Below are 26,400 nucleotides of genomic sequence, written 5' to 3'. Positions count from 1 at the left end.
CAAAATACTTTGTCTCCTGATTAGGTATGGCCAGAAAGCTTTGTTGATTAGAGGGGATTTTAATTGTGTACATGATCCTACTTTGGATAAAATAACCCCTATGATTGGGCAGATCCAAAAGAAGTTCGGAATTTCTTATTATATCAGAATTTGGATTTAGTAGATGTTTGAAGAATATTACATCCCCACGGATCGAGAGTATACTCATGTTTCAAGAGTGCATAATACCTGCTTGTGCTTAAATTACCTATTACTTAGTAGTACTATTTTCTCTCAGGTATATAGAACAGAAAGAGATAGCTGTGCTTTCAAACCATTCTGTGGTTTGGGTGGAGGTTGAAGGCTTTAGACCACCTGACTAAAAGACATAAGAACATAAGAAATTGCCATGCTGGGTCTGACCAGTGGTCTATCAAGCCCAGCATCCTGTTTCCAACAGAGGACAAATCAGGCCACAAGAACCTGGCAATTACCCAAACACATGGCCAAACAAATGGCTATTCCCTAAGTAAACTTGATTAATAGCAGTTAATGGACTTCTCCTCCAAGAACTTATCCAAACCTTTTTTGAATCCAACTACACTAACTGCACTAACCACATCCTCTGGCAACAAATTCCAGAGCTTTATTGTGAGTTGAGTGAAAAAGAATTTTCTCCGATTAGTCTTAAATGTGCTAACTTACATTTTCCCACATATCTTTTATAAAGATCTGGGTTTCAGGGGTTATTTAGAACAACTTTGGAAGATCTTGTAGAGATGAATGGGATATATAGTGGAAATCCCTCTCTTTTTTGGGAAACAGCCAAGGTCGTACTGAGAGGAAATATTTCCTTTGTAGCATTTAGGGAAAATGCTACTAGTTGTGAAATATTACATTTACAAAGCCAATTACAAAAGGCAAGGAAAGTCATGCAACAAAATTCCTGTGCCAGTAATAAAGCCAGATTCTTAGAATTTCATTTCATTTCATTTATAAAATTTATTAATCGCTTAACACTGTTAGGCCTAAGCGATATACAAAATACACATACATAATAAAAGCAACACAAACAAAAACAAATACAAATAAATAAATTAGTAAAAACTAACTCGTGAAATGTTGTCTGATATTCATTGCATTATGCATTAACTTAATCAAGTATTACTATTAGCAGTTATACACACGATTCAACAAATATTCCTTGAAAACAGCTTTGAATTTTTTGACATCCTCGATAGATCGTAATTCAAAAGGAATCATGTTCCAGCAATTAGGTGCCGCTATGGAGAAAGATGTTTCTCTTGTACAATATAAATGGGCTGATCTTACTGAGGGAACTTCAAGTAAATTAAGTTGTGAAGACCTAAGAGCTCTGGCTGGCTTATGAATCCGAAGTAATGCGTTAAACCAAAAATCAGAAGAAGACGCACGTAATTTAAAAATAGTCATACCTATCTTAAAGGTTATGCGTTCTGTTATAGGGAGCCAATGGAGTCGACATAGAATGGGTGTGATGTGGTCAAACCGTTTAGAGGATGACACTAACCTAGCTGCTGAATTCATCAAAAGTTGAAGAGAACGAATTGAATTTTTAGGTAATCCAATGTAAAGACTATTACAATAGTCAATGTGGGGAAAAATGATGGCCCGAACAACCATCAAAAAATCAGAATCATACAGAAGATGTCGTAATCCAGCTAAAAGTCTCAGCTTAAAGAAACCTGATTTAACAACAGACCTAATCTGTGCTTTAAATGAAAGAGGAGTCTATCAAAAAACCCAAACTCTTGATCGGCTTAGAAAGAGAAAAGGAGAAATTCTCAAATGAAATGGTATCAAAAGCAGGTTGAGAATGAGGACGATGAATCAACAGCATAGATGTTTTACTAGTATTCAAAAGAAGTTTGTTGTGTTTCAACCAACGAGTGATGGATTTCATACATAAGGACAATAATTCTTTTTATTATTATTTTTATTTTATTATTATTATTATTATTAAGGAAAATAATTTTTTTTATATATGTTACCTAGCTACTATATTATCTGTTATTTGTAAGGGATCCGCCCAATGGTTTTTTGTTCACTGTAAACCGATGCGATGTGCGAACGGACATCGGTATATAAGAAATGTTAAATAAAAATAAATAAATTCAACTGTTTCGGGTAAAGATTTCTGAACTTTGATGTAAAATTGGATATCATCCGCATAGATTTTATACCCGTCAGTAATAATGGCTAAAAGTTTAGTAATGGGAGCCAAATAAACAGCATAGCCGAAAGGGCAGAACCCTGTGGAACCCCAGTTGTTACTTGTTGTGGCTCTGAAGAAGAATTGTTAAATTTAATGATTTGAGAGCGGTTAGACAAATAACTCTCAAACCAAGCCAAGACTGACCCAGCAATCCCACACTCACGAAGACGGAATAACAAAATTTGATGGTCAAGCGAATCAAATGCAGATGTTATATCCAATGAAACCAAAAGGAACTGTTGTCCACTATCTAAACTTCGTTTAATAGAGTCAATTAAGGAGATCAAGAGAAGTTCTGTGCTTAAACCACATCGAAAACCAAATTGATGTGGACTCAATATTTCATGTTTCTCAATGAAGTTTGTTAACTGTTTTAAAACTAAACCTTCGATTACTTTAGAAAGGAGTGGAAGAGAAGAAATAGGCCTGTAATTGGCTAAATCGCCAACATCTAAAGAAGATTTTTTGAGTAAAGGTTTCACAATTGAAGATTTCAGGGAAGAAGGCATTATACCAGATTTAAGAGAACCATTTACAACATAGGTAATAGAGGTTTTCAAAACGTCAAAGATGCCTCTAAAAGTAGTTGTAGAGATCTTTAAAATGGGGCACATGGTATTATTTAAGTTTGCAATTAAATTAGCCAGTTCAGTGGATGCTACTAAATCAAACTCCATCCATAAAGAGGAAAAACTAGATGAACTAGATGACACTCTATCAGATGGCACGCTGTTAGATGGCACACTATTAGGTAGCAAAGAGCTAGAAGAAGTATTCAAATACCAGGGTCCTACATCATCAAAGATGGTTAAAACTTTATTCAGCTTGGTTGAAAAATGCCTAACAAATGAATCAGCTGAAAGTGTGGAGGAAACCATATTGTTAACTTGTTTCTTTTCTGTCAATCTATGAACGAATGAAAATAATTCTTTAGAATTATCACTGATCTCATGTATTTTTTGGAGTAATACTCCTTCTTAGCTGCCAAAGTTTCATGCTGATATTTTGACAAAGACAATCGATACAATTTCGCATTTTCTTGCGAAAAACATTTCAACCATTTACGTTCATTTTTTCGTAATTGCTGCCTAGATAGGATCAAATGTGCATTATTCCAAGGTCGATGAGTTCTTTTACGCTGATTAGAATAGAAATAATGTTTCAGAGGGGCTACATCCTCAATAAGATGGCTGAGATGTGTAATCCACTTATCAAAATAAAGATTATAGTCCTCATATTCAACCATTTCTGGATACATGACAGAGACTTCCTTCAATTTATCAATATCTAATACTGATCTTTTTTCCAAACCTTTACTAACTTCCACTCTACTAGAAAGATCCTTCAAACCATGTAAAGAAAAACAAATCAAAAAATGATCTGACCAAGGCACAGATTTAATAACTGGAGTATTAGTTAAAGTGAAATTGGCATTTCTATGGATAAAAACCATATCAATGGTATTACCTAAACGATGTGTAGATGAATGAAAGGCTTGAGACCAGCCCAGAGAAGATAATATGTCCAACCATAACTGAATTTGACTATCTATGTGTACAAGATTAAACGCAAGAATAAAATCCCCTAACAGAATCATGTCATTAAAACTGGTTGAAGCAAGACATATTGCCTCGAAAAGCAAAGAAAAATTCGAATACAGTACTTTTGGAGGAAAATAAACTAGCAGAAATGACAGAAAGGAATTGTGCACAAGTAAAAGTTCCTGATTTGATGAACCACTAAGATCTTGAAATTTTAATTTCAAGTACTCTCTGTATATTACTAATAGCCCACCTCCCCTACCAGTGGTTCTAGGCTGAGAAAGAAAAGTAAAACCCACTGGACAAATTTGGTTCAGGATTACCAAATCTGACTCTAATAGCCAACTTTCAGTAATACATAAAATATCAAGCTTCTCTTCTAAAATTAAATCAAATAAAATTTGAAATTTATGCCTGACCGATTGTGCATTAATCAAAGCAACATTTAAATCTGTAAAACCTGAATACAATTTATCTTCCATACACGTTGTAATTACTGGATAAGAAAGGTAGCGCGAAGCTCTCCTAAAGAATTTTTTTTTGCCAGTGCAAAAGAATTTTTTTTTGCCAGTGCAAATTGCTCTCAACACTCTGTTCCATCAGAGAGCCAAAAAAGGTCTAACGTACTACAGATGTAAATACTTCATTATGGTAATAAGGCAGGGAAATTGTTGGAAAATCTGACAAAAATGTTGTGGTCCTCATTTTATTACGACTGTGAGAATGGCCACTAGCCAATTAGTGCATACTAGTAAAGAGCTGTGTGATATATTTATGGATTATTACCAACAGTTGTAGTCTGCTCACCCACCTGACCCTTTTAAGGTACACAAGAGACTGTCTAAGCTTTTAGAGGAACAGAATTTCAAACTGAATCTTCCTATTCAAGTATTTGGAACTACAAACATGCATTCAGCAAGTGCAGCTTCTGAAAACCCCTAGCCCTGATGGTTTTCCTGCTGAGTTTTATAAATTGTATCAATACACCACGTAAAAAATCCACATATACAGGAAATAACTAGTAAAAACTACGTAAATGAAAATCCTGAAATGATATAATGAGTGGATAAGCTCAAAGAGACCTCATATTTAAATGCCGACAGGCTAAGCTAATGTAAGCTTTTTAATAGCATTCAATCAATTTTTAATCATTGGTCTCAAAGGGCTGGATTTGAGGGGCGCGGAAAGCTGCCCGTTTATGCACATTGAAAACTGAAAGTACTTGTGAACCGGATTGCTATCGCTTAAATCCGAAAATGTACTTATCTTGCCTTATCCGTCAGTGAGCATGGTGATGACAAACTTGGTGGACTCCGACGTTGCCCCGACACTGTGTGTTTCGGAGTGGACCTCCTTCTTCAGGGGGCCGGGTGCCACTGGGAACGGCTCTGTTGATGTTCGGAGAACCTTAACAGACTAAGGGTGAAGTAAATGCAAGAGACAATGTGCATAAATAATACCACTCAATTTAAAGGAATGGCGCCGAAATGTTGGAGAACACTTACTGGTGCAAGATTGATTATTGGTGCAGCAGTATCGGTAGCGTTTCTATTTCGCTCTGCAAACATAACATAATGCCGTCTATAAGAGATAAAGTTCAAAGTATGAACTTGTATTGTAAATAAATACCTGTTCTTCTTATGATACTGACTTTTGCAATACTGGACTGGAGGTAATGCGCTCGGCCGTGATCCTTCTATCGGCGGCGGCAGACAGAAAGAGAACGCTGACCTTTAAAGAGGCAAAAAAGGCGCCAAGTCAAAGTATGTGTCCATAAATGGGTATCTACGTCATGGGGAGCGCCATATAAGGGAAATGACGTTTGTCAGACGCCATGTTGAATTACTCTCTTGTTCAAGGGCGGACCCGAGGATAGTCAAAAAAGGACACCTACGTCACTGACAACATATCGAAGAGGACAGCGTTTCCCGAAATGGCGTCTCCGGGGCTAGACCCGCGGTTAGATGAGAGTGTACCACTCAATTTTCTCATTTAACCCGTGCGGTTCCACCGATCTGAGACGATGGATCCATTGCTGTTCCTTAAAATTCAAAAAGGAAATTCTGTCCCCGCCTCTCCATGCTGGGGCAACATGTTCTATAATGAGCCACTGGAGATGCTCAAAGGTGTGCTGGTATGTGATGCAATGTTGTACAATCGGTGCTTTGATGTCAAGATTTTTCATGCGGCTCCGATGCTCCGTCAGGCGGGTCCTAATTTTTCGTTTAGTTCTGCCCACATATACTTTTTGGCATGGGCATAAAATGCCATAGATGACAAAGTCAGAATTACAATCAACTGAGTGTCTGCGTGTGATTCGCGTCTGAGTATTGGGATCTTGCCACGTGATCCCTATGATAGCTTGTGGTCACTGTAGTTTTTGCGCTCAAGCTATCATAGGGATCACGTGGCAAGATCCCAATACTCAGACGCGAATCACACGCAGACACTCAGTTGATTGTAATTCTGACTTTGTCATCTATGGCATTTTATGCCCATGCCAAAAAGTATATGTGGGCAGAACTAAACGAAAAATTAGGACCCGCCTGACGGAGCATCGGAGCCGCATGAAAAATCTTGACATCAAAGCACCGATTGTACAACATTGCATCACATACCAGCACACCTTTGAGCATCTCCAGTGGCTCATTATAGAACATGTTGCCCCAGCATGGAGAGGCGGGGACAGAATTTCCTTTTTGAATTTTAAGGAACAGCAATGGATCCATCGTCTCAGATCGGTGGAACCGCACGGGTTAAATGAGAAAATTGAGTGGTACACTCTCATCTAACCGCGGGTCTAGCCCCGGAGACGCCATTTCGGGAAACGCTGTCCTCTTCGATATGTTGTCAGTGACGTAGGTGTCCTTTTTTGACTATCCTCGGGTCCGCCCTTGAACAAGAGAGTAATTCAACATGGCGTCTGACAAACGTCATTTCCCTTATATGGCGCTCCCCATGACGTAGATACCCATTTATGGACACATACTTTGACTTGGCGCCTTTTTTGCCTCTTTAAAGGTCAGCGTTCTCTTTCTGTCTGCCGCCGCCGATAGAAGGATCACGGCCGAGCGCATTACCTCCAGTCCAGTATTGCAAAAGTCAGTATCATAAGAAGAACAGGTATTTATTTACAATACAAGTTCATACTTTGAACTTTATCTCTTATAGACGGCATTATGTTATGTTTGCAGAGCGAAATAGAAACGCTACCGATACTGCTGCACCAATAATCAATCTTGCACCAGTAAGTGTTCTCCAACATTTCGGCGCCATTCCTTTAAATTGAGTGGTATTATTTATGCACATTGTCTCTTGCATTTACTTCACCCTTAGTCTGTTAAGGTTCTCCGAACATCAACAGAGTCGTTCCCAGTGGCACCCGGCCCCCTGAAGAAGGAGGTCCACTCCGAAACACACAGTGTCGGGGCAACGTCGGAGTCCACCAAGTTTGTCATCACCATGCTCACTGACGGATAAGGCAAGATAAGTACATTTTCGGATTTAAGCGATAGCAATCCGGTTCACAAGTACTTTCAGTTTTCAATGTGCATAAACGGGCAGCTTTCCGCGCCCCTCAAATCCAGCCCTTTGAGACCAATGATTAAAAATTGATTGAATGCTATTAAAAAGCTTACATTAGCTTAGCCTGTCGGCATTTAAATATGAGGTCTCTTTGAGCTTATCCACTCATTATATCATTTCAGGATTTTCATTTACGTAGTTTTTACGAGTTTTATAAATTGACAGGCCAGATCCTTCAACCTTTAGGGAATATGGCACACAAATTCATTACAGCAGCCCCATCATGCTTCTTTTCTAATAAGGCCCATATCACAGTTCTTTTAAAGTCAGGAAAGAACACTGAATGTCCAGGGTCTTATAGACCCATTTATTTACTGAATTTAGACGTCAAACTCATTGCTAAAATTATGGCGAATAGACTAGTGCTATATTTAGCACATTTAATAGGGGAGGTGCAAGTAGGATTTGTAAAAGGTGAGAGTTCAGTGCTAAATGTTTGCAGAATATTAGCATCAATAGAATCCACTATTTGGAGTAAGAACCCTGCTCTTATTTTAAGTTTCGATGCTGAAAAAGCTTTTAACAAAGTGGATTGTTTTGGTTTTTTTTATGATGGAAACTTTGTGAGCATTTGGTATAACAAGTTAGTTCCTAAAAGTGATTCAGACTCTGTATTTTAAACCCTTGGCCTCGGTAATAGTGAATGGCATTTCTGAACCATTTGAAATCTGTCGTAGAACACTGCTGGGGTGTCCACTATCCCCAGTGCTTTTCTTACTATCATTAGAGCCTCTACTAAAGAAGATACTGGATAATCCCAATATTGTGGGAGTCCCTATAAGGGTAAGGGTGGTTTGTATGTTTAAGGTAGCATTTTAGTCCATATTACAGATTCCGTCAATTCTTTTCGGCAGCTGTTAACGGAATTTAACAGAGTATGGCACATTGGCTGGCCTTTCCTTAAATTTGAAAAAGTCTGAGACCCTACCAATACAGGGAACAGTAGTGACCCTGTTTGGGTCGACTTTTCCAATGAGGTGGGTAGAAGATTCTATTAAATACTGGGGAATTAATATTTGCAAAGATATAACAAAATTGCATGCAACTAATTATAAACTATTATATGACACTAAGCACTTGCGCTTAAATTGGAAAGATTTACCATTATTGTTAGTAGGATGAATTAACTTGTTGCTCCAAATGATAATTTTGCCAAATTGGCTTTATATGCAAACACTCCCGATTTTTCTCACCACAAAAAAAATATACAGGAGATTGAATCTTTAGTACGTATCTTACTGTAGTGACACTGAAAACCACATATAGGTTTGGCTACTTTGATGGGAGGGAGAGAACAATGGATCTTGGCAATTTGAGGTGGTATAACATGGCATGTTTACTGAGTCATGTAGGGGATTGCTTATTGAATACTAATTATTATTCTCACCAAGTGTTGGAGAAAGAATTGGTCTCCCTATTAGATCTTAGATTCCTTTTACATGGTACACCCGCTCAACTTCCAGGATAAGTCCAACATAGTGAGTTGGTTATACCATTATTGAAGGCTTGGCACTGGATCTGCACTCAACTGAAATTGAATTATAGGGTTTCTCACTTCCTCCATATTGTGGGTAAAAAGAGGCTCTTACTGGGAATCCAGTCGGCTGTTTTTGCAAAATGGGCCTCACTGGACCTGCATACAGTATGGCACATTTTCGGCGATAATGTGCAAGTGGCTACATTTCAAACATTTCAAGATAGTTTTAATATGGAACAACATTTTTTTGCATACTTGCAAGTAAGATATTGTGGGGCGGATTTTAAAAGGGCTGCGCGCGTAAATCCTTCCGGATTTACGCGCGCAGGGCCCTCGCATGCCGGCGCGCCTATTTTGCACAGGCCGCCGGCGCGCGTAAGTCCCAGGGCTTTCGAAAAGGGGCGGGAGGGGGCGTGTCCGGGGGCGTCCCCGAAACGACGCGGCGTTTCGGGGGCGGGCCCGGGGGCGTGGCGCCGGCCCCGGGGCATGGTCTAGGCCTCCGGACCAGCCCCCGGGACCGGAGGATGGAGCAGGGCTGCCGGCGACAGGCGTAACTTTGCCGACAAAGGTAAGGGGGGGGGTTTTAGATAGGGCCGGGGGGGTGGGTTAGGTAGGGGAAAGGAGGGGAAGGTGGGGGGAGGGCGAAGAGAAGTTTCCTCCGAGGCCGCTCCGAAATCGGAGCGGCCTCGGAGGGAACATGCAGCTCCCGCTGGGCTCGGCGCGCGCAGGTTGCACAAATGTGCACCCCCTTGCGCGCGCCGACCCCGAATTTTATAAGATACGCGCGGCTACGCGCGTATCTTATAAAATCCAGCGTACTTTTGTTTGCGCCTGGTGGGCGAACAAAAGTACGCGCTCGCGTATTTTTTAAAAATCTGCCCCTGTGTGCATTTCCTAAGTATGCAAGAACTCAGACAAGAAAGTAGACACTTTTTCTTAGACCTCTTCGACCACGCCACACTGTCTCGGGGTTTTACAGATTAGTGAAATCCATGTGTAAGCCAGTTTAATTTGTTCCCCAAAGATCTCATTGGCAAGAGGAATTGGCTCTTGATCTTACTTCCACTTACTATACTAAATATTTCAAAAGAATTAAGAAAATTGCTAACAATATGGATTTGAGAGAAACCCATTATAAATTTTTTAAAAATCTTTTTATTTAGAGAAAAACTCAGAAAATCAGCAAACATTACAATCACAAGGTTCATACTCTGATACATCTCAGGGTGTAATATGGCCCAAATTGAAAGCTCATGAAAACATTCACACAAAAGAAAAGAAAAAAAATATATCAACTTTATGAACCCGTTCACTGCCTCCAGGTCCAATATCTTCCCCATATTGCATTGTACTGTATAGCCTTGTCCCAATGCATGTAAGTAATCTTATCCATCAAGGCAATTTCTGCTGAAGTAGAAAGCCAATGAGAAAGTTGCAGGCAGCCTTTCCAAAAGAAAGCAATAGTGAGTCAAGCAGCATGCAAACAAAGTCCCACCAACTTCTGTTCTTGTCCAGGTTCACCTGGTTCCAGTATCCCAAGAGGCATAATTATGGGAGTAAATCAGAGGAGGAGCCAGTGATATCTTGAATAATCGCATGTATTTTTCCCCAGAACTGCTGTACCTTAACACATTCCCATCATTTGTGAAAATGAAGTCCCAAGGGTCCCACTCTGCCGTCAACAATGAGAGCTAGAGAAACTGAATTTGGAAAAGAATACCGGATACCTATATGCTCTGTGTAGTAATTTATAATATAAGCTCCTGACTTTTATTACAAATACAGATTTTTGCTACAGATCCCCATATCAACCACCAGTTTCATCCAGTTCTAACTGGAGGCCACGATTCCATTGTGCAATAAGCAGTGGACTAGTATCCAGTTCACCATCACCAAAAGTTAAATAATGGATACTCTTAGACAGAGGTCCCCTCTGAATCAATGGCTTTTCAATGAGATTCCTCTTTCTCTCCCCTAGTCCACTCAAGTCAATTTACATATATGCAGGTAAATATAATATCCTCAAATGAAGTAAAAGAGCCCATCCATAATTGATCCATAAATCTTAAACCCTGCTTATTAAACCATATTTCCATATTCATGGAAGAGGTAACAGGTGAAAGGTGTGCATTTGCAAACAGAGAGGATGCCGGACAATAGGTCTCTTCCAGTTGACTCAACTTTTTTAAAACCTGTCTCCATATTTTAAGGGAATGTGAAATAAAGGTGTGCCTCCTACCAATCTTATTAAGACTATTTGCCCTAGGTGGATAAAACAATAAGTTAGCCAGATTATGAATTAGAATTTGACTTTGTTCCAAATCACACCACACTGAACTCTCATAACCATTGATAGGTGGTATATAAATTTTATAACTAAATAGGGCCCAACAGTCTAACAGCAAGATAAAGAAAAAAAAATCAGGCGCCTCAATCCCATCACAATTTCTGAGCATCTGTAGCATCTCCATTTTAATCCTTGCAACCCGTTTATTCCAAATAAAAGAAGAAAGATAACCACGTAACAAGGTAAAAAAACAAACCAAAAAACAAAACCTGTGAGGCATATCATAAAGAATATGTTGAAATAAGTAAAGAAATTTTAGTAAAATTATCATCTTAAATCAAATTAACCCTTCCCAGCAAAGAAATAGTCATCTATCCAAGTCAGAACAAATCTTCCTTAAAATAGGTTCCTAATCTAATTTAAATAAGTCCCAAACATTGTCAGAGATATGAATCCCAAGTATCGAAAACTACCCTGAACTAAAAGAAATCTAGACAGACATTCTGGTAGCTGCCTCTTAGGTCCTACTGGCAATATCTGTGATATAGTATAATTGACCTGATAACCTGACAAAGCACTGTATTCCTGCAATGAGCTCAGGAGCAGATGTATGCTCTTTAGTTAGAAATAAAACAAGATCATCTGCATAAAGAGCACATTTATATGTCATTTTATGAAAAAGAAACCCAGTCAGAGCTGTAGAGGATTTTGAAGCATATGGACCAGGGGTTCCATGGCTAGATTAAAAAGTAAAGGAAAAAGTAGGTAACCTTGCCTGGTTCCTCTGAACAAAAAAGGGGGAAGACTGCATATCATTCATGATAACCATAGCCCTGGGAGATCGACAAAGTGCCTTAATCCAGGTAATAAACTCTGCAGGAAATCCAAAACATCAAAGGACAGAAAATAAAAGCACCCAGGAGATCCTGTCAAATGCCTTAGCTGCGTCCAACGAAATAACCAGACTTGATTGTCAACTCTGCCTAGCCAGGTGAATAATGTCGGTTGCCTGACAAACACTGGTGATTGAGGATCTGCCCTTCGTAAAACTCGTTTGATCTGGGTGGATTAACAAATCCAAGACCCTCTCAAGATGGAGTTGCATGATCTTTGCCAAAATTTTCACATCCGTGTTAATTAGGGAAATGGGTCTGTGTGAAGCACGGTCCAACGGGTCCTTTGCAGCTTCATGAATTAGTGATACTGGTTTTTCTGGCTCTATGACAGATGCTACTGGTATTAAGTGTGGTCATACCTACAAATATCTAATAAGGGCAATTAATTGTTCAGAATACGCCTTATAGAAATCTGCCGGAAACCCATCCGGACCTGGGTTCTTGTGTAAGGGCAAAGCCGAGATGGCTGAAAATATCTCTGCATTCATGAAAGGGCCCAGTAGTTTTGCAGCGGCCTCAGAAGGCAAAGTTGGGAGACCAAGTTTAGCAAGGAAGCTATCAATCAGAGACTCGGAGGTCTCTCCTGTAGCAGAATAAAAATTGGAAAACTGGTCCCAGAACACTTGATTAATATCCTGAGGAATAGTCCATATATTTGCAAATTTCTCCTTTAAACTGCAAATAACTGTAGCCCTTGAAGATTGCTTTGTCAATTTTGTTAAAACAGCCCCAGATTTGTTACCAATATAAATTCTTAATACATTTTTATATTCCACAGAAACAAGCGCAGGCTCTGCATTTAGCTACATCAGATAAGGGCAAGAAATATGACAATGCAGAGGGAGCTCTTGGGCACTGATTTTAGACCAGCCCTAAAATTTGATTTTTTTGGTGCAAAGTTCTGGATCTGCTTTTTATCTATTTCAGGGACCAGGTTCCACTAAAAGAAAAAGTGCCTCTTTGATGATCTAAGTGCTGCACCTTTTAAGAGTAGATATGTTCGTCCATGGTGTAGGAAGATATTTTTGTTAGTTAAGAAAGCAATTTTGCAGGCATGAATAGTGCCATTTGAGGAATGCTATTTTCCATTTCTGTACCGTGGAAAAGTATGTATTTAAAAAATATGGTTAAAGCCAAGCCAGTATTTCTGCAAATTTGGAATTTGTATTTACAATCAGTATCATACAAAGCTCGAAGTTTGATTATGAATGATTTGATATCTGAGTAAAAGGATTGTGCTGTTGCATATGTATTGCTATAAGAAATGACCTTATATATTTGATGGATGGTCTCAGGTGGTTGAGGGAGAATGTTCATCTTTTACTGTAATTGTTTTATTGTAATTGTATTACTGTACCTTTGCTCAGTGATGGATAAGAATTCACCATTACCAAGTCTATGTATGTTAATATTGTTAAAATGAAGTAAATAGATTTAAACAAAAAGGGCCTGAAGATTAGAACTGATGCCCACACTTTGTCTTTAGATAAATAGTTTTGATCACAGAAATTGATGAGAAATGAAATAGAAGTTGGTTAGCACGTACGGCCTTCCCTCGTGGTAGCATAAGATCCATTCTTAGCCTCTCACTTCATTGGACTCAGGAGATGCATCAGATCTCCTTTTGTTTGCTGTGAAAAATTGGTAAAATAATTTTTTGCTAATCAGGACACAGAACAAAAGGTAGCAGTCTTCAGTTCAGGTCCCATTCAAGTGCAGTGTGTGTTTCACTGCGGTCCAAATACATAGTGGAACTGTGCCTAAACTGTGCGTGGATGTCCACCGTGTTTAGCCTTGCTAACTCTTTCTAAGTGGGTGCTTTTTCTTGTGGGTTGTATATAAATACAGTTTGAAAACATTTCATGACGTTGAAACTTGCTCTGCTTTTTAGGCTGAAATATTTGGAAAAGTTCTTCAGAGTGAAGAGTACGAGGAGGTGGAAGACAAAACTGTGATGGCCATGGGCATTTTACACACTATTGACACCATCCTCACTGTTGTAGAGGACCACAAAGAGGTTTGAATTCTGCTTCTGTTATACAGTTTGTAGCTGCTATCTTGCATAGATTGACATAGTTTGATGTGCAGCAAATATTGCAGTCCTTTTAGAAGTAATGTAAAGATATAACTATCAGCAGGTAATGATCAGCAAGATACTAATTACTGTTGAGGTAGGTGGCACAAGGATTGAGGACCTGTTACTTTGAGTGACTGGTTCAAATCCAGTTCAGGTTGACAATGATTGAAAGCCATTACTATCTGAAATGCTGATTGGGACCTCTTGATGTTCATCTGTCTCCTAGGGATTAGATAGAGTCCACCTTAAGTAAAAAAAAAACAGACCTTATAAAATTGGCACCCTAATTAGCAATTTCAATAAAGAAGCCAAAGACAGAATGTATAGAGACTGAATTACTCTCTGACCACTCACTCAGGGACCTTTTGGGAAATTGGGAAATCAATGGGAATGGTGTGTTTTTAAGGGGTAATGGGATAAATTTTGTGGAATGGTGAGGTTGGATGATTGAATGAAAGGTGTAAATGAGTATGATGGTGTATGGTTGAGTTGGATTGTGAATTGGTGATTTTGAAATTTTTGAATAAAAAGGTCACCGTGATTAGTTTGTGCACCTTATGGATATATTATGCTTTTGCAGCATGTGGTATACATTTGGCTCTTTGACCTTTTAAAGTTTTGTACAATTTTGTATAAATTTAAAAAACTTATGTAATAAAATATGTTTTGATGAAGATGTATGATGAAATGTTATTTACCTCTATGCTTAGGTTTTGGTATTGATATTATATATATATATATATATATATATATATATATATATATATACACTCACAGAGGGTTAGATATACTTTCCGTATTTTGAATATCTACCCCATCATTTCTATAGCACTATTAGACGAACACAGAACAGACTGTGCTAGACCTGTTCTGTAGATAAACGGAAGGATTTTAATTTATGGTTTTCTCAGTCTTAACATTTCTTGGATGCTAAATCCATTAGAATTAAATAGTGATGATAAAAGAAAAAAAAAGACCGTTATATTTTTGACCAGAATTATAGAACATTTGAACTCTTAAGCGAACACACTTATTTCTAGCCTGACTTTCGTAAACATTTTAAGATGCCTTCAGCCTATGCTATGAGTAGTAAATGATAGCTGCTTAGATTTATACGTTACTAGTCATCTAAACCTGATCCCAATTGTGCTGTATAGTTTAATACTTTAGAAACATCATGTAGCTACTTCTGGGACAGATAACCAAGCAACTTGTTTCTAGCATCCGTACTGCTTGGGAATTTCCACGGAGAGGCGGAACAATTAGTGTTGCGTAACCTTAGGCATAGAGAAATGAATTGCTCTACCCAAGGTCACCCAGTGCCCCAAGAATTGTTCTGAATCATGCTTTAGTGCTTTTAAATATTAAGCCCACACCTTCAATCTAACTCCTCCATAGTTTTACAACAGTCATACTTCCCACTCACTCAGGGGCCGATGCAATAAAGTGTGCACAGGTTTGCACGCGGTTGGATGCACATTTTGGACGCGTTAGACTAGCACCCGATGCAAGAAGGAGATTAGCACGTCCAAAATGCATGCCGAAACAAACACATAGCCGATAACACTCATCACATATACCGTATTTTCCGGCATATAAGACGACTTTTTAACCCAAGAAAATCTTCTCAAAAGTCGGGGGTCGTCTTGTACGCCGGGTATCGTCATATAGGGCACACCTGCTCTCTGACCAGTTTCTCTCAATCACACACATGCTCTCAATCAAATGCATTCTCGCACTTACACACAGGCTGGCTGGCTGCTTTTCTCTCTCTCACTCACTTCCTCTCCCCCGCCCCCCAAGCATAAATAGTAGCTGCAGCCCCCCAGGCCAAGAAAGAAGAATCCCATCGGCTGCGGGAGGCTCATGGTGCTGTCTCCTTTCCCTATTATCAGCTGCTTCGATTGCTCGGGGGCCGATGCTGCTGTCGCTGCTGCTATTTTTTCATGCGGCACGGCTTTCTCCTTCCCGCGCACCGCACTGCCGTTGCCGCTGGGCTATCAGCACGTTCAAGCCCAGCGGGAACGGCAGCGGTGCAAAAAAAAAAAAAAAAGCTGTGGCATCCGCGGCTGGCCTTTTCTTCTTCCCGCCCCCCCCCCCCCTTGAACCGGAACAGGAAGTGATGCGCGGGAAGAAAGAGCCGTGCCGCGTGAAAAAAATAGCAGCGGCGACAGCAGCATCGGCCCCCGAGCAGTCGAAGGAGCTGGTAATCGGGAAAGGAGACAGCAGCATGAGCCTCCCGCGGCTGATGGGTTTCTTCTTTCTTGGCCTGCGGGGGCTGGAGGAGGAAGCTGCTGCAGCTACTGTTTGTGCTCGGGGGGGGGGGGAGTGGAAGTGAGTGAGAGAGAGAGAGAGAGAGAGAAGCAGCCAGCCTGTGTGTAAGTGAGAGAATGCATTTGATTGAAAGCATGTGTGTGATTGACAGAAACTGGTCAGCGAGCTCATGTGTGTGTATATGTGAGAGACAATGAAAGTGACTGCTCAGAGAGATGACTGATGTGTTAGTGAGTGTGAGAGAGAGAGAAAAAGCATGGAAGTGAGAAATCTGGGTATGTGAGAAAGCATGGGAGTTAGAAGCCTGATTATGTGAGAGAGAGCATGGGAGCGGGAGGGCTGTGTGTGTGTGCGTGAGAGAGAGACTGGTTGATAAGGTGACTGTGTGTGTGAGAGAAAGAGACTGGTGTGTGTGAATGTGAGAGAAAGAATGTGATTCAGGGAATGAGAAGCCTGTGCACGTGGAGAGCAAGCATGGAAATGAAAGAGACTGGTGTGTGTGTGTGTGAGACAGAGAAAGTGATTATGAGAGTGAGAAGCCCGTATATGTACAGTAAACAGAACACGGGAGTGGGAAGCCTGTGTGTGTGTATGGCATGAGAGAAACTGTTCAGGAAGGTGTCTGGTGTGTGTGTCAAAGACTGTTTGGGAAATGATTGGTGTGTGAGAGACAGAAACTGGTCATGGGGGCATGACTGGTATGGTGTGTGTGTGTGTGAGAGACATGGGCCCTAAGGAAGAGGACCATGAGTATAGAGCTTAGCCATTACTGCTGCTTCTGGTGTGTGCTACGGCCTGCATGGAAGAGGAGTAGGAGAGCTGCTGGAGGGGGTAAGTAAAGGTGGCTTTTAAAGTTTATTTTTCTTGATTGACTGCCATTTTAATTATTTAATATTATGTGATGTGTCTGCTTTTTTGAAATATTTTATTGGTGTTTGGAGAATGTTTAATAGTTTTCATGAGTTTTTAATTGTTGGATGTTATTCTGTTCATAGCTGTTTTGAAACATTTATTCTGCTTATTAGTATAGTTTTACAATTATTTCTGTGTGGGGATCTATAGCTGCTTGCTAGTTCTGTTTTCCTAATAAGAGGTGTATTGGTTTTTAGGGCCTGATATACGGTATTTGTAGTGTTGCCTTTTCATAGATAGGGTTGCTCCTGTTTGAGTGTAAAATTATTTTTTTTCTTAAAAATATGTATAAAAAAGGGGGGGGTCGTCTTATACGCCCAGTCGTCTTATACGCCGGAAAATACGGTAAATATCATGTAGATGAGGCTGTTGGCTATTACCCCCGATGGAGAAAATTGCTGGGTGCCCAAGCCATGCTTTTTAATGAGGTAAAATTATCTTCAGCCCCAGAGCTGGTGAAGTCATACTGTTCTGCTTAGTATCGCTGCAATACTTAAATCTACTGCTTGCAGTATATATGAATAAAGGTTTGATGTAAAAGAAATTCTAGATGCATAATATACATGCCCCTTGCTATTGTGCGTGTATATTGGGCGAAATCAGTCTGAAGTGGGATAAAACGGACTCTCATATTAAGCACCTGTTGCAATTGTGGGCGCACAGCCAAGTCTCCTGGACGCCCGATGCATTTGAGTGCTAGGGACGCACAATCATTTAAATATTGCATTGGGCACCCAAGAGACGTAGCTGTGCGAGCATTAGGAAAAGGGTGCTCAATACAAGCGCCCGTTTTAACGCGAGTCTTATTGCATTGGCCTCTCAAATTGCACATTTAATTGTAGGGCGGCTTATATTTATTATTTATTTATTTTTAATTTTTTTATATACCGGCATTCTTACATTAAATGTAAATCATACCGGTTTACATAAAACAAAAACAGCTGGAGAATAATTCCATAGTCTGATACAATGAACAATTAAAATTAAACTTGTTAACAATATTGTGGTATTGGAGCTGAACCATAGGGTCTGCTTTTTCTGATATTAATGTAAAAATAAAATGATTAGATTTATATTTAATATCTTGGACTACCAGTTGATTGCCTCTTCCAAACCACACAACTACTGATTAGATGCATGCTGGGAAGAGGACAAAGACAGTTAGAAGATACTTCAGCTTTAAATCTACTGAGTAAAAGTCTCCCAGACTTCTGTAGCACATAAGCCCTGCACAAGATTATGGCTTTTGACATTTTATACAATTGACTTCGTATTTTCCAAGTAAATCACTAATGACATTGAGGCCAATGCAGTATCAGCGTGTAGAAAGCATGCGCTAAACACTGAGCGCCCGCTTTCTTAATGCATGCCCAACCACCTTTCCTGGGGTCTTGATATCATATGTAAATGACTTTCCGCGCTACAAAGGCCACACTAAAAAAAGAAGGCTCTAGGGAAAATTGTGCTCCCCTAGCGTGTCCTTAACATCGGAATCCTAGAGGACATGGCTGGGTACCCATTCTGACTTGCCCTAAGTTCCCTTCCTCCAAGGTCTGGCCTGATTGGCCAAGCGGTCTGGGTCAGATCTGGTGGGGGGGTTCAGTACCTGAATGGAAGTCCTTAGGAAAGGCCTTTGAAAACTTCAAATCTTCTCCCTCCCGTTGGCCAGGAACCCTCCGGTAGGGCTGTTCCCTTTTCAGGACAGCCTTCTGAAAGATGATTGGTCCTTTCACTGACATGTGACAGTGAAGGGACCAATCAGCAATAAGTGAAGGAGTGAATAAATCAATATTAAAGTGTTGGGCATTTAATATTAATTTATTCACTCCTTTACTCTGGGCAGGCAAAAATTTCTGAGCGAAAAATGTGCGTATTGGACGCGCATTTTTTTTTTTTACTGGATATGAAGTGAATAAGTAATAGCCTCATGGACATGCATTTGCATGTGATGAGCGCTATTAGTTTCCCGGCACGTTGGACGCGCATTGTGGAGGCGCTAATCCCCTTATAGCACAGGGGGCTATGGACGTGCCTACACAACTCGTGTCCAACTGCGGGTTAAACAGTGTTTGGTTTTTTTTTTTATGTTTTACTATTTTTTTTAAATGTTTTACTATTTTGATGTAATTTTAACAGCTAATTTATTTCTGTGCTTCATCTTTTAGTATTTTTAGCTGTTATCTTTTTAAAAATTTATTGTATTTCTTATGTTAAATTATAAACTGTACACCGTTGTGAAGGCTACGGCTGATGTGACGGTTTAGAAAAACAATAAACTATAAACAGTGTGCTCAGCTAAGCGCACTGTATTGCATCTGCCCCATTATTAGGATGTTGCTGAGTTGATTAGTAAAATTGTCAGGATTTTCCCTGCAATGTTTTCTTACATTGCTAATTTGCTTTAGTTTTATGTCTTTTTAGCCATTACCATTGAAGGAAAAAAAATATTTAGGGCTGCAGCTTGCCATGGATCTGATGAGATAATGTAATCTTCATCAGCTACTAAACATCCTATGGTGGTGCTGGGCCAAATCATTTGCAGCAGTGTTATTGAGGCCCATAACTCCAAGGTCCAGTAGTATTGCATCTAGTGCATATTCTTTATAACAAAATTGGTGTGATTGCCAGATTTAGCCCACTGTGATACATAAAAATAAAGGTCAGCAAATAGGATGTGGATGATGCCTTTTAAAATTGAGCTAACTAATATATCTGACACTTCCTTTCGAGGGTTAGACCGCCTAAGTGCAGAATGAGCTAAGCCTGAAGTTGTCAATGCTGAGAACAAGGTGTTCAGATCTTCAGGCTATAAGTATTTTTAAATAAATATATTACATAAATGCAAAGAAATTACAGGGTGCATTACAATAGTAGTGCTGGTTTTCAGAGCTGTAATTTACACAGAAGTATATGTACATATCCATTGGACATATGATAATAGACATACACAAGGAGTTGCGCATATGCTAATTCAAGTTAATGTAAATCAGTAATTTACTCTCTCAGATAATAGAAGGACCAGGGTGTACTCCATGAAGTTAGCAAGTAGCTCATTTAAAACATATCAAAGAAAAATTTTTTTCACTCAGCAAATAGTTAAGCTCTGGAATTCATTGCCAGAGGATGTGGTTACCGCAGTTAGTGTAACTGGAAAAAGGTTTGGCTAAGTTCCTAGAGGAAAAATCCATAAACTGCTATTACGATAATAAGCAATAGTAGCTTGTGATTTATCTGTTTGCATACTTGCCAGGTACTTGTGACTTGGATTGTTCACTGTTGGAAACAGGATACTGAGCTTGTTGGACCCTTGGTCTGACCCAGTATGACATATCTTACATTCTTATGTTTAACCCCTTTTGTATGTGTGCGAAATTGTAAAGTGAAAGGATGAAGCTGGCAGTTGTGAGAGTTTACAGACAGAGCACAGTATCTGTAACTACAGGATAGATGGGGGTGGGAGTTGTGTCTGTTTACCTATTATCGTTTTTCTTGTGCTTTTGAGTGTATGACTGTTTTTCTAATGTCTTAAATGGCTTTTATTTCAGATAACTCAGCAACTCGAAGGCATCTGTTTACAGATCATTGGTCTTGTTCTACAGAAACACGTCATAGGTATTTTGAAAATGGTTGCCATGCTGTGTTTATCTTTAATAATTACTTTGGTGATGAATAGGGAAACCAGAATACTGTTACTGCTTATTTTAAAGATAAGTACAGTTTAATTATCAGAGATGGATTAGTCACCTGCTGTCTTTTTTTCCCCCACAGTTGCATGCTATGTGTCATTGAGTGTAGAGTTTCTCTTTCATTCCCTGTACCGGACTCGCAAACTATGAACTGAATGAGCCTGCTTTAGATGCTCACAAAACTGTTTACTGGTACAAACACATAGCATACAGTTTTTTTCTCAGTCTCTAATCTGGCTCTTGGGTACTGCAGCCACTCCTTTATCCAGGATATCCTCTGTGGATATGCAGGAAATTTATTTGCATGCATCAGCATGGTCCTCAGACCCCATTTTGTGCAAATATATTTTGTGCATGTTCCTTGTAGATATTCTGAAAACTTGTATAGATCTCATGAAGACTGGGTTGAACGCCGCTGATCTGTGGCAAAAAGTCCTTAAAGAATAGAGCCCGGGGGGAGGGGGGTACAAATTTAAGATTGTTCAGGAAAGGATAGTGTCTGCAGATACAATTTTGGCAATTTTCAAAGACAAAGTTCCCTTTGAAAACAGAATCAGAAAAAAGATCCACGCAGACTTGCACCCACTATTTGTGCGGGTACTTCTTAGAAGTATATGCATAAATCCCGATCCTGTCCTAGTTCTGCCCCCCTCCTTACCAAGGCTCTAGTTGTGCACTGCTTTACCTTCAAAAATTGGGGGCAGGGGGAATACATTTCTGGGCCACAACTGTGCATAAAACCAGGTGTTCTCCGAGGACTAGCAGGATATTAGTCCTCACACATGGGTGACATCATCGGATGGAGCCCGGTCCATAACTTTGATCTCAAAGATGCTAGAACTTTCATACATGCCCTAATGAGCATGTACAGCTATAGTTATCACCCTGGCCCCTAAGCAGAATCCCTCAGTCTCTTTTTTTTTTTTCCCACAGAGCTGTGTGGAGCTGTGCGTGTCACAGTATTCAGTTTTGTGCCTCAGTTTTTGTAATTGATTTTTTCTAGAGCTGTAGCTATTTTTCTTTCCTTTACCTTACAGTAATTTTCTTTTCTTTTTTCTTTTCCTTGTTTTTCTCTTCTTTCCACTGTTTGCCAGCTTCATGACAAGCCTTAGTCACTATGCAGCCTGGCAGAGTCTAATACAATCCCTTATTAAATAAATGCTGCACTTGCAGTTTAATATCTCTGTCCTCTCCTTGTCGGTCTGTTTTTGTACCTTTGTCAGTTGCTGGCAGGACTGACAGAATGTAGTCTGTGGGTGATCCATGTAGGCAGCTGAGCCTGGGGACTTGCCTGAGATTCATCCAAAGGAATTCCATATCATTTCACCGATCGATCGGCATTGATGGAGGTTCGGACAGCGAAGATATCGTGGACAGTATTGTTCCTGTGGGGGTGGGGGGGGGGGGGGTGGGGGGGGGAGGAGCTTATCCTCTCCACATTCAAGGAACTAGCCTCCATGGGCAGAAGCGCTGTATGACATAGCCTCCCCTCCTGCTTGCTTATAATAGCAGTGCAGTCTGGGCAAGCAGCATTGTTGCTGCACCTTCGATGCCAAGCCCAGTAACAGTTGTCCGTGCACACCTGTGCCAGTGCACCGATGGTCTGACACGTCGATGTCAGGATCGCGTCGGGGTCCAGGACTGCCATTGAGCACCATGGTCACCCTTGGTGCTGTCGAGGTGCCAGGGCACCCTCAATGCCATTGAGATGCATGACCGCCCTCGATGCCGTAAGGACCATGTGGGTGCCATCAAGCGCCATGCATGCTTCGAGCGTGCTGACTCGGCCTTCTGTGCCGTAGGTGTTGACAGGCGCCATAGAGCCTCGATGTACCGGATGAACGGCATCAACCTTAGCTTCATTGAGCACCTTGGGCCTGAATGCAATGGAGTATCAGTACCGACCTCTAGTGTCGCAGTCCGGACCGCATCAGGGCCAGGATTGCCATCGAAACGCCATGGTCCCCCTTCGATGCCCTCGATTCCATCGACACCCTCAATCCAATTGAGGTGTGTGCATGGCCGCCATCGAGGTGCAGGGCCACCATAGAGGCCATCGGACGTGTGTTGGCCAGCGATGTCATTCATGGCTACTCTTGATGTCGAGCACCATCGACAAGTCACTGGGATCACCATTGAGTGCCCTGGTTGCCCTCGAGGGCTTCAACCACCTGTGCTCCTGAGAGCCTTAGAGTGCCACTTAAGCCCTCAGGCAACAGGGGTTCGAGCCTTGAATGACCTTGATGCTGTCAAGCGCCGGAGTCACCATCAACTCGAGGCACCAGGGTGGAGCACTAAGGCATCCAGGTGCTGTAGTCCGGTGCCCTTGAGGCTCCTTTGCTTTGTCCAGATGTGGCACTGAGGGGCATCATGCTGTCCCATCACTGGCCTATGGCTATTGGGCACCATGGATGCAGATGATATCTGGGGCCCTGAGCTGATGGGATCGGGGGGATATTGGAGGCCCTGCCTGGCTTCATGCACCATCAGTGCTAATGAGCACTAGGGTTGCTCTCAAGGCTATCATCAGCCATAGCCGCTGGTGAGAGATACCATCGAGCTCACAGCGTCGACAAATAGGGAGGGCAACAAAAATAATAAAGGGGATGGAACATCTCTCCTATAATGAGGCTTATGCAGGCTAGGGCTCTTCAGCTTGGAAAAGAGAACGAGACATGTTAGACATTTATAAAATCATGAGTTTGATGGAACAGTTAAAGGGTGGTTGTTTCAGATAATATTATAACAAAGGATGAAGCCATGAAACTAACAACTAGCAGATCCATAATAAATTGTAGAAAGTGCACCGAGTGCAAAAATACTATCAAGCTGTGGAATCTGTTGCCAGAGGATGTGATCAAGGTGATTAGCATAGTGGGATTTAAAATAGGTTTGGACAGGTTCCTTGAGGGAAAGTCCATAACGCATTATGAGATAGGTAGACTAAAGAAAGCTATTGCTATCCCTGAGAGTGAGTAACAGGAATTAAATCTACTCTATGGGACCTGCCAGGTACTTGCGACCTGGATTGGCCACTGTCAGAGACAGGTTGCTGGGCTCAATGGATCTTGGCCTGACCCAGCATGGCAATTATTATGTTCAGAATTCCAGATAGTTGACAATGAGAAGAAAGATAAGTTCTTTTTCCAATTACTTTTCCTATCTGCACCTTTTTTTTGCCAGCATCCCCCACCAGATCAAAGGTAAACAGGCATAGTATTTTAAGATGATGCCAGTGAAGGAGCAGGAATGTAAGATTATCAGTCAGTATTTTTTTGTACGGTAACAGAATTTAGACTGAACAGAGATCTTGGTCCATTATTTTCAGCTGCCTTTTGAATGTCCTAGGCATCTAGTCTTTGCATGGGTACATGTATATGTGCATGTTTCCTTTCATGCTCAGTTCTGTTTTATTGCCAAAATAACTTTAATAGATTTGTGGTGTTCCAACCTTTGATCTTTGTTTTATATATTTTTTTCTTCTAAGAGTTTTACGAAGAGATTCTCTCTCTGGCCTACAGCCTGACGTGCCAGATGGTTTCCCCTCAAATGTGGCAGCTTTTAGGAATTTTGTATGAAGTCTTTGAGCAAGATTGCTTTGAGTACTTTACAGGTATGAGGGGATATTCTTTTTATGCTGTTTCCATTGACAGATCCACTTGTTTTTGTTTTAGGCCATTTTAAGAAATCGGTTACATGAGATCTCAAACTGTTGTCTTTTTTCAAATAATGATATAAAGAAGCAGTAGTGTTAAAAACAAATTGGATAAATCTGTTGGCAGTTGAACAAAATCACGAGGAGCCTCCTGTTTGCTTTATTTCAGTAGAACTATTGATGTTCAGAGTTTAGAAAGCTGCTATTCAGCTGCTCCAAAGTTCATGATTCTTAAATTAATTGGCGTTTTGGGAAGGAGAACAAATATAGCATTAGCAAATGGAGAACAGACTTAAAGATGAAGATATTTTGTTTTTAATGGGGGTTTGGTTACTGAAAAAAGTACATGCCTTTTATTTAAAAAAAATACAGTGGCTTGCAAAAGTAATGCCCCCCCCCCCCCCCCCCCCAAAAAAAAAAGTCAACAGATTTGTGTGGCTTACAAATAACACGTGTACAGATTGTTCTAGACCAGTGCTTCCCAACCTTTTTTGTTTCTTGGCACACCTAGCACAGGGTTCACTTTGTTGTGGCACACCAACCACTTTGTCTTCTCTTCCTTTACCCCCCATCCCACTGACATCATCATCACCTTCTCCCTTCCCCCATCCCTTGGCACCATCACCATTTCTCTTCCCCTGGCATCATCATTTTCTTCCCTTCCCTCTCCCCCACCTCCTATCATCATCACTTTCTCTAGCTCTCATTCTCTCGCCCCACCCCACCCCCTGGCCATCATCATCACCAGCCCTCTCCCACCTGCTCTTCCCCTCTCCTTGCATTTTCATCACCATCCCTCTCCTCCCACCCCATCATCATCACCTTCCCTCCTCTCCCCCACCCCTCTCCCTACCCCCTGAATTATCGTCATCCTGTTCTCACCCCTGACATCATCACCATCTTCTCTATCCTTCTACCTCCCTCACCCACCCCCTGGCATCATCATTTTATTCCTTTATCTCTTCTCTTCTCCTCTTCCCTCCCCTACCCCTCACACTCCCTGGAATCATCACCTCCTCTCTCCCTCCCTATCTTCTTCACCTCCCCTTCTATCATCATTATGCTTTTCCCTCTCCCCTTCTCCCCCACTCCCTGCCATCACCTTCTCTTTCCCTCCATCTCTCTCCCCCACCCCCAGCCATCATCACCTTCCCCCTCACCTTCTGGCATCATTACCTTCTCTGTCCACCATCTCACCCCTGGAATTATCACCACCTTCTCTTTCCTTCTACCTCTCTCCCCTGTCTACCATTCCCAGGCATCATCATCAACTTCAACCACTTCTTCTCCCCACTCACTCTCATCATCATAACTTCCCTATCCCTTCACCCCCCCCCCCCCCCCCCCATTATTCTTACCTTCCATCACCCTCCACCTGGCATCATCCCTCAGCCTCCAACCCCTGGAATCATCACCATCCCTGTCCCTCACCCTGGTATCATCATTAACTTCTCACTCCCCCCCCCCCCCTTGCAAGGCCATCACTTTCCCTCCCCTTTCCCTCCACCCCCTGGAATCCCGGCGTCATCATAATCTTCCCTCTCCCTCACCCCCAGCACCATCACATTCCCTCTCTCTCTCTCTCTCTCCCCCCCCACCATCATCTTCCATCTCCCCCACCCTCTGTCATCACCTCCTCTGCCCTTTCCTGCCGTTCCCTGGCATCACATTCCCTCAGCCTCACTCCCTGGCATCATTGTCTTCCCTCTCCCTCCACCTCACCTCTTTGAAGCATCATCGTCTTCCCCCTCTCCAGTTTCCTGGCATCAACTTCCCT

General features: G+C 41.2%; 1 protein-coding gene across 2 annotated transcripts in view; it reads left to right on the top strand.

The window, feature by feature from the left end:
- IPO8 (importin 8) overlaps positions 1 to 26,400 on the top strand; it is a 285,959-nt gene that overhangs the window by 198,360 nt on the left and 61,199 nt on the right. For both annotated transcript variants that reach the window (XR_003856437.1, XM_029600000.1), the window contains exons 16-18: positions 13,911 to 14,036; positions 20,828 to 20,894; positions 24,456 to 24,581. Coding sequence is in view for 1 of the 2 variants with exons in the window: in XM_029600000.1 (XP_029455860.1) it covers positions 13,911 to 14,036; positions 20,828 to 20,894; positions 24,456 to 24,581 (319 nt within the window). In the remaining variant the exon portion in view is untranslated. The remainder of the gene's footprint in view (positions 1 to 13,910; positions 14,037 to 20,827; positions 20,895 to 24,455; positions 24,582 to 26,400) is intronic.

This window comes from Rhinatrema bivittatum, chromosome 4 (genome assembly GCF_901001135.1).
Source record: "Rhinatrema bivittatum chromosome 4, aRhiBiv1.1, whole genome shotgun sequence".
Classification (NCBI taxonomy): Eukaryota; Metazoa; Chordata; class Amphibia; order Gymnophiona; family Rhinatrematidae; genus Rhinatrema; species Rhinatrema bivittatum.
This window is presented reverse-complemented; position numbering and strand designations above follow the sequence as displayed.